The 12,880-nt window shown below is 37.4% G+C and overlaps 2 protein-coding genes across 2 annotated transcripts; both read right to left on the bottom strand.

Moving 5' to 3' along the window:
* Nucleotides 1-3,472: 3,472 nt before the first annotated feature.
* LOC133801014 (uncharacterized) lies at nucleotides 3,473-4,217 on the bottom strand. The gene is made up of 2 exons (XM_062239141.1): nucleotides 4,026-4,217; nucleotides 3,473-3,949 (listed from the first exon to the last, which is right to left on the bottom strand). The coding sequence occupies exons 1-2, from the start codon at nucleotides 4,136-4,138 to the stop codon at nucleotides 3,625-3,627; spliced, it is 438 nt and encodes a 145-aa protein (XP_062095125.1). The 5' UTR covers nucleotides 4,139-4,217; the 3' UTR covers nucleotides 3,473-3,624.
* Nucleotides 4,218-8,283: 4,066 nt separating this feature from the next.
* Nucleotides 8,284-12,186, bottom strand: LOC133800285 (uncharacterized). The gene is made up of 5 exons (XM_062238242.1): nucleotides 11,061-12,186; nucleotides 9,936-10,526; nucleotides 9,273-9,335; nucleotides 8,581-9,101; nucleotides 8,284-8,497 (listed from the first exon to the last, which is right to left on the bottom strand). Exons 1-5 carry the CDS (start codon nucleotides 11,463-11,465, stop codon nucleotides 8,359-8,361), a joined length of 1,719 nt encoding a protein of 572 aa, XP_062094226.1. The 5' UTR covers nucleotides 11,466-12,186; the 3' UTR covers nucleotides 8,284-8,358.
* Nucleotides 12,187-12,880: the final 694 nt, after the last annotated feature.

The raw sequence follows: 12,880 nt of genomic DNA, 5'->3' as shown, positions 1-12,880 counted from the left end.
GATGGTGATTATTTTTGCTCACTAATCTTGGATGGTTCGATCGCAAATTTCTTAGGCTCTTTTGACTCTTTTTTGCTCACTATCCCCAAATCACAAGTGGCTCTTTTTAGAGCTCTCCTTTTTGGACCAATTTTTGGATTTGGGTCGTGTATACTCATTAAAATTTTCTTTGGCTCGTGATATCATATTAGAACGTAGAAGGTGATTTAGAAAGTAGAGGGTGTATGGTAAGAAGCATGTAGTTCTATCTCAAAACCAAGATAATTGGAGTAACACATATTTTTATGTATTGTAAAATGTACCTACATACTTTCCATGTGGGATATTCTCTCTAACAAGTAGTAACAAGTACCCCTAATTCTTGTGAGATTTATCTATTACATCCCCCAAGGAGAGACTTAATAAGTCTTGTGCATTGAAGACTTCTTACGTCTCCCTATTTGTCATGTCCCGCCTAGGAAGACATGATATGTATTAGGAATTTACATCTTCGGCTTTAACGTCCTTCCTTTTAGTAACGTAATAAAGATTTTATGTCATGCTTGAGGAGTCTTAAATTTCCTTTTCTGCATTAATGGATCTAATTTTGTATGGGGTCTACAACTTTTTTTTTTGTCAGAATAGATTCTGTCACTATTTAAGATTGAAAAACATGAGAGATTGGAGGAGAAACCTCTTTTAAAAAAAAAAAACTCATTATCTAGTCAAATGACATGCTTAACCAAACCATGAGCCACAATATTAAAATTGCAATCAACATGAAAGAGAGATGACCTTGTAAAATTAGACAATATTGTTTTAATCTCAATACAAAATTATACCCAATACATTATGATAAACATGTTGCTGCTTAGCTGGGAATCCTAAAACTTGGAAAACCCAAGAAAGAGGATCTACACCTCTTGCATAAAGGGCTATCTTGGAAAATTGGAGATGGTCTTAAGTCCATGTTTTTTTTCAATCAATGGGTTAATTCCTAGACCATTCTTATTCGAAAGGGTTATCTTGAAAATGCAGTGATTTGAATGATGCCTGCTGGGAACTGGGAAGATTGTTCCTCTCTTTTGATTGTATAGCTATCAATTCTATACTATTGAGGCTATAACAAACTGCGGACATGTGGGATATTCTCTCTAACAAGTAGTAACAAGTACCCCTAATTCTTGTGAGATTTATCTATTACATCCCCCAAGGAGAGACTTAATAAGTCTTGTGCATTGAAGACTTCTTACGTCTCCCTATTTGTCATGTCCCGCCTAGGAAGACATGATATGTATTAGGAATTTACATCTTCGGCTTTAACGTCCTTCCTTTTAGTAACGTAATAAAGATTTTATGTCATGCTTGAGGAGTCTTAAATTTCCTTTTCTGCATTAATGGATCTAATTTTGTATGGGGTCTACAACTTTTTTTTTTGTCAGAATAGATTCTGTCACTATTTAAGATTGAAAAACATGAGAGATTGGAGGAGAAACCTCTTTTAAAAAAAAAAAACTCATTACCTAGTCAAATGACATGCTTAACCAAACCATGAGCCACAATATTAAAATTGCAATCAACATGAAAGAGAGATGACCTTGTAAAATTAGACAATATTGTTTTAATCTCAATACAAAATTATACCCAATACATTATGATAAACATGTTGCTGCTTAGCTGGGAATCCTAAAACTTGGAAAACCCAAGAAAGAGGATCTACACCTCTTGCATAAAGGGCTGTCTTGGAAAATTGGAGATGGTCTTAAGTCCATGTTTTTTTTCAATCAATGGGTTAATTCCTAGACCATTCTTATTCGAAAGGGTTATCTTGAAAATGCAGTGATTTGAATGATGCCTGCTGGGAACTGGGAAGATTGTTCCTCTCTTTTGATTGTATAGCTATCAATTCTATACTATTGAGGCTATAACAAACTGCGGACATCATTTTTTTTTTGATAAGGGTGATATTTTTTTAACAAAAGAAGATTTATTAACTGGCCAAATCAGCCTGCAAAAGAATCAACAAATCAGATGGAACATTAGCTCCATTATACACACGTCTTGAATTATAACAAAAGCTCCTAGCTAAGTATTAGTTAACAAAACATTTCACTAGCTGAATAAACATATTAGTACAATGAGACATTAAATCTTGACAGTCCCTAACAATATCACCAAAAGGAGAAAGCAGGCATTTGGAGCTATGAATTGCCTGAACAACCAATTGACAATCGGATTCAATAACAACATTTTGCAGCAGCTGGGTTTTGATCCAATTGAGGACCTCCTTAACGCTAATTGCTTCAGCAATGTGAGGAAGAACCATGCCCCTCCTAAGCTGACTCCGAGCCTCGATAAGCTCTCCAATATGATTCCTAGCTGCCCAGCCAAAGCCAAAAGAGTTAATAGACTGAAATAAAGTAGCATCTACATTAATTTTGACCATATTATCCACAGGCTTGGCCCAATGCTCATCTCTCCCTGAATTTTGGGCAGAAGAAAATGTATTTTCTGAGCAATACTCCAATTGTCAAAATAAGTAAGTGCAGATGTAACAACTTCTTGCTTAATCCCAGCCGTGTTCCTCTCCAAACAAACTCGTTACGAGCTTTCCAAATGCTCCAAGAGATCATGCTAATCAGTAATGTTTTCTTGCCAATGCCCTTAGCAAAGATCTGCTCCATAATTAATTTTAAGTGTTGCATTTTAGGTTTTCATAATTAATTTTACAAATTATATCTATAAAAAATAAATATATTAATATATATTTTTTGAATTTTATTATTTATATATTTTTTGTTAATTTGAATTTTGAATTTTTATAATATTTTTTTATTTATAATAATTTTAAAGTCAACTTTTTGTATTGTAAAATAACATAAAGTTTTGACTTATCAATTTGAACCTTTATACTTTTTTTAATTCTTATTATATATTTTTTATTCATTACAATATTTTTTTATTTTATTATCAACATAAAAAAATTAAAATATATTAAAAATAATAAATATAAGAACCAATTTGTCAATATATATGGGCAAATTGTCTTTCACATCTTGGGATGACCAAAATATATTTAATTATTATTGTTGTAAATGTATCTAATGGATTACACTTCTAAAATACCGATGCCGAAAAGAAAAGTATCAAGACAAACTTGGCTGGACCGTAAAATAAGACAAATTATGATGTTGACCGACTATTGGCAAATACAAAAACCATGGTATTTTTTTCTGTGGATCCAAAAATGCAACATTTATAATCAACCACCTCATCTAGAACTAACGAATCCATTGGCCAAATGGCTCAGAAGACAATATAATTCTGTACATATAGTTCTTTTTTAATCTTAATGTTTATCTTCCAAAATTGAATGGCCCCGAAATCTTCAGGGCAGGTAGGTTATTTACTATTGCACCGCACCCTCCATTGTTAGTCCGTTAAATTTTAATTTTTTTAAAAAAAATATTAAAAAAAAAATACCACACATCTGTGCAGATGAAAAACTACTCTTCGTTCTTATTGCTTACTGTGATGACCCAAACAAACATGTTGTAAAAACAACTATTAAAACAAAAAAGACAACAATAACAATGACAAGGCTGAGAAGATAACTATAATCCGAGTCTGATCTGATCGGATGAGTTAGGAAAGCACAAGAGTGACCCCAAATGAAATTGTGCAGACGATAAGCCCAAACAGCGCCAAGAATCCGTATTTGCCGAGCTTCAGGCGGTTCTGAGGGTCACCGGTGGCGTAGCCTTTGAAGTAGAAGAAGCGGGTGACGATGTAGACAGATCCGAGAGCAGCGCACACGCAAGGATGCTTCATTCCACCCAATATCATCACCATAAAATACACAGGCATCCATTCCAGAGAGTTCTGGTGCCCTCTCTGAACACAATTGAACAGCTTTGCCTCTTTGTTATCGGATTCTGAGGCATAAAGAGTTGGATACGGCACCTTATACCTGCTCAACCATAAAATTTACCATTTAATTTTAAAAAAACGAAAACGAAAACGAAAAGAGAAGATAAGAAACTTACGTCTTACGGGCTTTGCCGACTTGAAAACCCATCCAGAAATTGAGAAAGCAGTACGCAACAAGAACAATAACTACATAACCGTACTCTTTGGGAAGAAATTCTGCGGCCCCCATTTTCTGATTGACCCCAATACCTTAGCTTAGCTTAGCTTATGAGTTTTTATAATATTCTACTTTGCTTCCTCTTTTACTTGTATTTATGTATTTATACTAGGTCGGCGACTTGGTATACAAGTCAAAAACATGAGGCCACCCCCATTTTTATATATTATAAAAATTAAATAGTCAAAAAAAGAAAAAGAAAATGAGACCCTGTCTATTATTATTTCTAAAGGAAAATTTGATAATTCATGCTTATATTAGCTTAATAATTAAAATTTGAACCAAAGTTAACCACCATATGATATCAATGCTCATCTTTTATTTAATACCAAAAATACCCCTCTCATAACACATTTCCTCTTTATTCTCCCTCTTCCTCTCTTCCTCTCTACCTCTCTTCACCATACATTCTCTCTCACTCTCTCTTCACCATACGTAATACACAAAAGATTTTCATACTAAAATCTTGCTAGAAAGATACACATTCGGACATTGTGGATTGTTTGAGGAGAAACACAAAGTTTTGTATTATTTTTGCTCATAGTGAAGAGATTAAATGGGTAAGTGATTTTCTTTGATTCTTATTGTTGTTGGTTATTTTTATGATTTAGAATGCTGTTTAGATGTTGGATCTGTAGTTTGTTGGTATTTTTTGCTGTTTTTTGGGTGAAAATCGTGTTCTGTAAAAATCTGCTTTTTTTTTTGTTCCCTGAGTTTTTTCTAAATGTCCAATAGTGTCCGATAGAGGCCCGATTCGGGCACGATAGTTGTTGAGTTTCAAGGTTAGGGATGAAGTTCCGATGGCAACCCGATGGTTGCCCGATATTTTGGTTACCCGATGGTCATAAAGGTCCGATGGCTACCCGATGGTTGCTCGATTATTATTTTGAATCTATACGCCCTTTAAGTACGATAATGGATCGATAATAGTCCGATATATGCCCGATTTTTGTTTTTAAGCTACCGCGGACCTAATAGTACAATGGTACCCGATACTTGCCCGATATTAGTTGTTTTAAGTGATTAAAAACATAAATAAAACTTTGCCCGATACCACCCGATATGGCCCGATACTGGTACGATGCTAAAAAATGCCGAACTAAATTTTGACATTTTGTTGCCATTTACTGATTTTTTTTCTTTGTACATGATAAGGTCAACTTTGTTCGCGTACTTGATGTATAATGGTGTGTTGGAGCGTGAAGGTAAAGATTGGGCTTTTAATGGAGCCGAAAATTTAACGTTCGAGTTGGAGAATGACATAACTTACTCACAACTTGTTGAACTTTTGTACTCAGAGCTGGAGGTTGACAAAGTGCAGTATGACTTGAAATTAGAAGTGAATTATAAGTACATGAAAGGGTTAATGTATCGGCCTGAACTTATAAGGAATGACAAGGGTGTAAGCTTATATTTGTCAATGCTTTTGAAGAAGCCAGATGAATTTGTTCCCCTTTTTGTGACTTTGGTGGAGAAGAATATCATTGTTGATCGTAATCCTCCACCAAGTACTGTTAAGGATACTCGTAGTGAGGTTGGGACTTATGTTCCAGAAACAAATCCGGAGGTGCTGGTAGCCACTGCTGTACCTGTATCAAACCCTTTCATACCGACAGTTGATCATGTAGCACAGATGCCATTTCATGATGATTTTCCTGATTGTCCTGACCTTGAAGATGATTTTGAGGGCAATGACGATTTTCCTGATTATCCTGAACCTGATGCTGATTTTGATTGCAATGATGATGTAAGAGACAACCAAGAAACAGAGGTCCATTCTCAAGCTTTGAACCTGAGTCCACTGTCGTACCAAATACCGAGGCAAACAACATGTAGAAGTAGACCCCGTAGAGAAGATCGCCAAACACCTGGTACTAGTAGTAGTCGTCCAGACGGAACAAATGATGCTAGAGAATTTAGTGATCCACTCTCTTCTTAGACATATTATAGTAAATTCAAAGCTCAGATGTTTACAAGGGAAGACATTGAGGATAATAGTCACTATATATCGATGGGTGGCACATCGGGCGGGAAGATTCATTTAGGAAAGTTTTTCAGAGACAAGGAACATTTAAAGAAGGTTGCTGGCTTGTTTGCAATGAAGAAGGGATTCGACTTTATAGTTAAGAAGTCTGGTACTGATGTTTATTACATTACATGCAAGGATCCTGATTGTGGGTGGAGGTTAAGAGGGAAGAAGAAGCAACTTTCTAACATGTTCGAGGTGACAGCATTTGAAAATGTACACACATGTTCCCTCGATGTTCGAAAAAAAGATAACCGTCAAGCATCACCTTTGGTAGTTGCCGAACTAATCAAGGATAAATTCTCAGTTAACGGTTCAGATTATTTAGCCTCCAAAATAAGAGAAGATATGAAGAATTCTTTCGGGATCGAAATGAGTTATGAGAAGGCTTGGAGATGCAGAGAGAAGGCACTCCACATAGTTAGGGGTACGCCTGAAGCTTCATATTCGAAGTTACCTGGGTACATGCACATGCTGCAGTTGAACAATCCCGATTCCATTACTAATTTCAAGGTAGACGAGGGTCGCTTCAAGTATTGCTTTTTTTCTCTGGGTGCTTGTAGGCGGGGATTCAAGTTTTGTCGACCTGTTATATGTATTGATGGGTCCTTCTTGAAAACTAGGTATGGTGGCCAAATGTTGTGTGCCGTGGCATTGGATTCAGACAGCCACATATTTTCGATTGCTTTCGCAATAGTTGACAGTGAGAACCACGACTCTTGGACCTATTTCATGAGGAAGTTGAAACAAGCGATTGGTGATGTTGAGAACTTAGCATTCGTATCGGATAGGAATCAAAGCATTGTTCATGCTTTGGAACTTTTCTTCCCTGATGCACCCCATGGCGCATGCTACCACCACATTATTATGAACGTGGCTAGCAAGTTCAAGACTGATTGCTTCACGGATCATATTTACAGTTGTGCATACTCGTATAAGAAGACAGATTTTGAAAGAGAATTTGAGAAGATAAAAGCAATGGATGTTGCTGTTGCACTATATCTTGAGGGCATTGGATTTGAAAGATGTGTTCGTGCGTACTTTCCAGGGGACCGTTACAATGTAATGACAAGTAATTTGGCTGAAAGTTTCAACAGCAAAACTAAGGATGCAAGAGCCTTCCCGATCACTGCTTTTGTTGAATTCATCAGGTTTACTATTCAAACATGGTTTGCTACTCGAAAGGAAAACGCTGAAAAGTGTAGCACGACTCTATAACCAGTTATGGAGGGGGACTTGTCATGTCAATTTGAGAAATCTCAGTTCTTAAGCGTCGATAGAGCTGGACCTTATACATTTAATGTCCACCCCGGAGGAACAGTTCAGAGCGGTGGTATAGTTGATTTGGAGGCACAAACATGCAGTTGTGGCCTATTCCAAATCATGAAGATTCCTTGTCCACATGCATGTGCTGCTGCTCAAGAACGAAATATTAGCATATACGCATTGTGCTCTCAATATTACACAAGAGAGTGTTGGAAGAGCACATATGAGGGGAAAATTATGCCAGTTGGTGATGAGGATGATTGGGAATTGCCTGAAGACATTAAGAACATCCAAATTGGACTACCGATTGAGAAGAAACCTGTAGGCCAACCGAAGAAGCAAAAGGTCAGACGAATTAGGAAAAATCGATATCCTTCTAATGGAGACAAGGTTGTGATACAATGATGTTGTAGCAAGTGTGGTGGTAAAGGGCACAACAAAGCGTCTTGCAAGTACCGAGGTTAAATTGTTTTGTTTGTATTCTAGTTGACCTATTATGTTTTATTTCTGCTTGAACTAGTAATATTTGTTATGTGCTGGATTTTACAGGTTTTTTTCTGTTTTTTTCTCCATTATGAAACTCTTAAATATGTAATAATCCAGTGTTGGTCCGATAGTGCACTATGCCGGTACGACAATGCACGATATCGTTTGTTGTATGATTATTTAAATGTATCTTACAATATGGTACGACGTTGCTCGATGTAGTACAATAGTTAATGTACGACATTAGGGTACGATAATGTACGATATTGGTCCGATAGTGGTACGATGGTATGATTTCAGTACAGTTTCGTGAAATTTGTGAGACATGTGTGGGTACGATAGAGTACGATAGTGATCGATGATAGTACGATTGCAAAGATTAAACACATTAAAATGTAGTAATTACAAAAAGAGCAATCAAAAAAATTATACAATTCAAAAAAATTAAGACCGTTCAACATAAGTTTTGGTAGAATAAGTCTACACACCACCTTTGCCTAAAAATTTTCATATTATTGTCAATTACATTATCAAATGGTAGTTGTAGAAGCTTATGTTCAATATGCTCAATTACGTAACATCCGCAATCGCCACTGCATTAGAAAATAAACAATAATTTAATAAAGTTTTGTAATTAAGAAATAATAATTAATATGCGATATTTAATAAAGTTCACCTGGATTTTGTTTGCGGTACGAATTCACGTGGAGTGAGTTTCCAATCGAAGGGTTTGACCTGGCTCTCTGATGCTGTCAACTGAGGCGCGAGTATAACTTCATGGTTCTCAAATGAACCGGACTGTCGCAAGACCAACGGGAAAATGGAACACCAGTCAACCATCAAGCTGATCAAATCGTTTTCGGAAATTGATCCAATACTGGAGTCAAAGATGTTGAGCATCCACCCATTCAGGTCTGCCTCTACAGCTACCCAATGCAATTGGTCTTTCAAGAAGAGGGAAAAATAAATGAACTCCTTGTTCTGCCAACTCGGTAAGAACTGGACTGCATCACCCCTAACCAGGTCCAATATACTATCATCCCAACTAAAGCTAGAGTAGTCAGAACCTGGAAAAGCGTCCCACCGAGCCTTCAATGATTCGGGAAAAATTGTAGGCATAGAAACACAGTTCTGAGGGTACAAGTTAGGATAAAATTCTAGACGCCTCCTCATGAGATGGAATGCTACATCTAAATGCTACATTAAAGGAAAATTAAGTCAGTAACCACATTATCGTACCAAAATAAATAAACAAAAAACTATCAGACATGAATATAGTAACTATCGTACCCCAATCGTACATGAATATAGTAACTAAATAACAACAATAAAACCTTCTATCGTACCCATATCGTTCTAATGTCAAACCATCATCGTACCTTTATGGCAAAAACTACAGTAGTATACACCATCGTACCCACTAGCGTCCCACTGTCGTACCATTGACAAAGTAAGTTAACAATTTGAAACTAACTATTATCGTACTACCATCGTACCTATATCGTCCCACTACAAATTCTAAAATTACGATGTTAATAGTAACTACTTAACAAATTATATCGTACCCCTATTGTGCTAATGTTGTACCACCATCGTACCATTGACAATATAAACAGTTTATAATTTGACACTTATAATTATCATACTACCATCGTACACCAATTGTACCTATATCGTACCACTACATATAGAAACATTTAAATAAATTTTCAACATTTTTTAATTATGAAGTTATAGAAAACTTACAGAGTCAGAAAGCCATATCCTCGGAGTATGCAGTTTCAGGAACCAAGCAGCATCATGTGTCCCTGAGAAGCATTCCCTCGGATATTTATTCCCAATGGTGCCAAGCAACCACTGGTGAAAGGTCATAAGTAATTTACCATCAACAACCCTCAAAGGATCCACATTCACTGCTGTCTTCGATTTCTTATTCCTTTTCTTCATTGCAGTGTACTCATCGAACCACCTAGGCCTCTTTATTTCTCTCCTCTTCTCCGGTGCTGGTGGAGCTATGTCTAAGAATTGTACCTCAGAATCTTCAGTATCTCCGATTACAGTAATTTTCATATCCTCTGGGGTGCGAAAAATGTGATCATCTACATCATCAGGTCTGTAATCGTTAGGGAGAATGTCTTCATCTACAGGAGACTGAGGGCCTTCTTCAGTGGACTGAGGGTGTGGATCTGGAGCTGGCCTACTAAGATATTCCATCATTGTCATCAGCTTCTGCAATTGACCCAAGATCTCGGACTGACCTTTAATAAGGGCACTTTGTTGCCCTTCAACCTTTTCCAACCTAGCCAAAATCATAGAGTAGCCTGGTTGCTCAGCTTGGGAGGAGGTGCTGGCATGAGGTGCTGATGGGGGAACCTCAGGTGCCTCAGGTGCTGGAGGTGGTGGAACCTCCTTAAAAATATTTGATGCTTCTTCTTGCTCAGCTAACTTTTCAGCAAGCTTTTCAGCCTGCCTCTGTAAGGCTTCCTGTGTAGGCTGTCCATCGGCACCCACCTCTAGTTCCTCTAACCCCATGTCCACATACAATGGGGCTTCATTGTCTGTAAGGGTCCTCACATACTGTTCTTCAGTAGGTCGGGCACACAGGTAGGGGTATACTGTCAACTGCCACCAAAAACAATGAATATTTAGATTGGAAAGTAAAACAATATAAAAAATAAGTAATTGTCATCGGTGAACAATGGTAACCTATCGTACCCCAATCGTACCACAATCGTACCTCAATCGTAACATATCGTACCCATATCATGCAATTATCGTACCTCAATCGTACCATATCGTACCCATATCATGCAATTATCGTACCCATATCGTACCCATAACATAACAATATCGTACCCGTAAGTGAGAATTACTTACTAACTATCGTACCATCATCGTACAACATCATACCAATATCGTACCTATACAACTACATTAATAAAGAATATATATCATACCCCAATCGGACCATCATCGTACCAAATCGTACCCCTTAGCCAGTTTTCAAACAGTTGACAAAAAACCACAAAATAACCCCACAATCGTACTCAAATCGTACCCTATCGTATTCCTATCGTGCAGTACCCATAGAATTTCATATCTAGAAAAAAAAATATAGAACATTCAAAATATTTAAAAAGTAAAGTAAAAGCTCACCTTTTTGGCAAACAATTTAATAATTTGCTCTTTGTGTATCTCTACTTTCTCCTTGCTCTGCCAGTTGATCATTCTTGGAATGCCTTGGCCCAATCTCACAGCATAATCCTGACCCAACTCAATGTTGGACTCAAAAGCCCAATACTGCAATGCTGCAGCATACCCATAAATAGAGTACTTGGGCTCCTTCTGAGTCTTTCCTTTCTCAATCTTCTTCTGTAAATGCTTCTTCATTTCTACAAAGTCTTTTTGACAAGTTTGTAACAACTTCTGGTATGATATCTTCCCCCACGGGTACTGGAAAAAGAAGTCAACGTCATCTACCATCTTCAGCATGTCAGTCCAAACCATCAACTTCTCCTCACGACCTTTCAAAACACCCTCTACTAATAAACACAAACTCATCTTGTACACATCATCAACTATTTGATAACTCTCAAAAGTTCTGCGCAGTTGCCTTATGCTCACTGGGGAATGACCATTGAAGTACTCAAGAATCAACCGATCCGAAGTGGTCTTCGCTTTAATCTCAGCTTCAGACGGTCTGGCCTCGAAATTTAAACCAGTAACTAAAGCGAACTCCAATTGGCTAAATCTACATCATTTTTTCCCAATATAAAACTGGACTTCGTCAGTCTTCTCCCCTCTGAATTTGTGCAACAACAGCTGATGGACTAAGGCACCAGAAAAATTTAATGGTTCTGCCACGAAGAACTGTTTGAAAGGGGATTCCTTCACCCTATCCAATAAACCACACTGTATAAATTATGCTTTAATCTTTGGAAAGTACCAACTACCGCGCCAAGTGATACGTCGTGTAAAATGTTCTTCTACTGGAACTATCAGTTGTGGAGGTCTTAAATTCTGCATAAAACAAATAAATACCCAATTAAATAGAATAACAAAAAAAACATCAAATTTTTATTCTGCAATCTACTATCGAGCAACTATCGGACACTATCGCACCATACCGGACACCACTGAAAAAATAATAAAAACAGGAACTATAAAATTATCGTGCACCATCGTACCACACATCGTACACCATCGGAATATAACAACCCAACAATTTGTTCCCAATAGCAGGCACACATCGTACCTAATATCGTACCCTATCGTACCTTCATCTTCAACCTCAAGTTATCAGAAAACACAAAACTATCGTACCACTATCGTACCCCTATCGTATAGTCATCTTCAAGCTGAAGTTATGAGAAAACACAAACACTATCGTACCCCTATCGTCACACTATCGTACCCTATCGTACCTCTCAAAAAACCCAAAAAAAAATTCAAAATTTTACGGTTGATCAGATTTCACACAGTCAAATTCAAACAATACATACTGTAACGCCCTAGTTACCCCAGAACAGTTACGGTGAACAGTGAACCAGAAATTTGACTCGCTACCCGAGTCCTTTGGCTAAAAACGTGATCTAGGTACTATTAACAGGTTTAGGTGAAAAACCAGTAAAAAGGAAAGGATATATTCCATTAAGTAAATAAACTGCTCATGAGCCTTTTAAAATGTTTACAAGTAGTTCGTAATACAAAAGAGTCGCTATTGTTTCAAATTTACAGTCCCCGCCGGCATAAGCGGCAAAAATAGGGTAAACCCCTAGTCCCTCTGAGAACTCCTTGACCGTGGCGGTCAAGCGGCCCTGTATGTACATCACGTCGCCCAAGCTCTCCACTCAAGGCTGGCGAAGCTTCTCCTTTCCTTTACCTGCACCACATAGCACCCACGAGCCAAGGCCCAGCAAGAAAACATAGTAAGACATGATATAATATCGACAACGATCATAATAACCATTCAGGAC

Source organism: Humulus lupulus, chromosome 9 (genome assembly GCF_963169125.1).
Source record: "Humulus lupulus chromosome 9, drHumLupu1.1, whole genome shotgun sequence".
NCBI lineage: Eukaryota > Viridiplantae > Streptophyta > Magnoliopsida > Rosales > Cannabaceae > Humulus > Humulus lupulus.
This window is presented reverse-complemented; position numbering and strand designations above follow the sequence as displayed.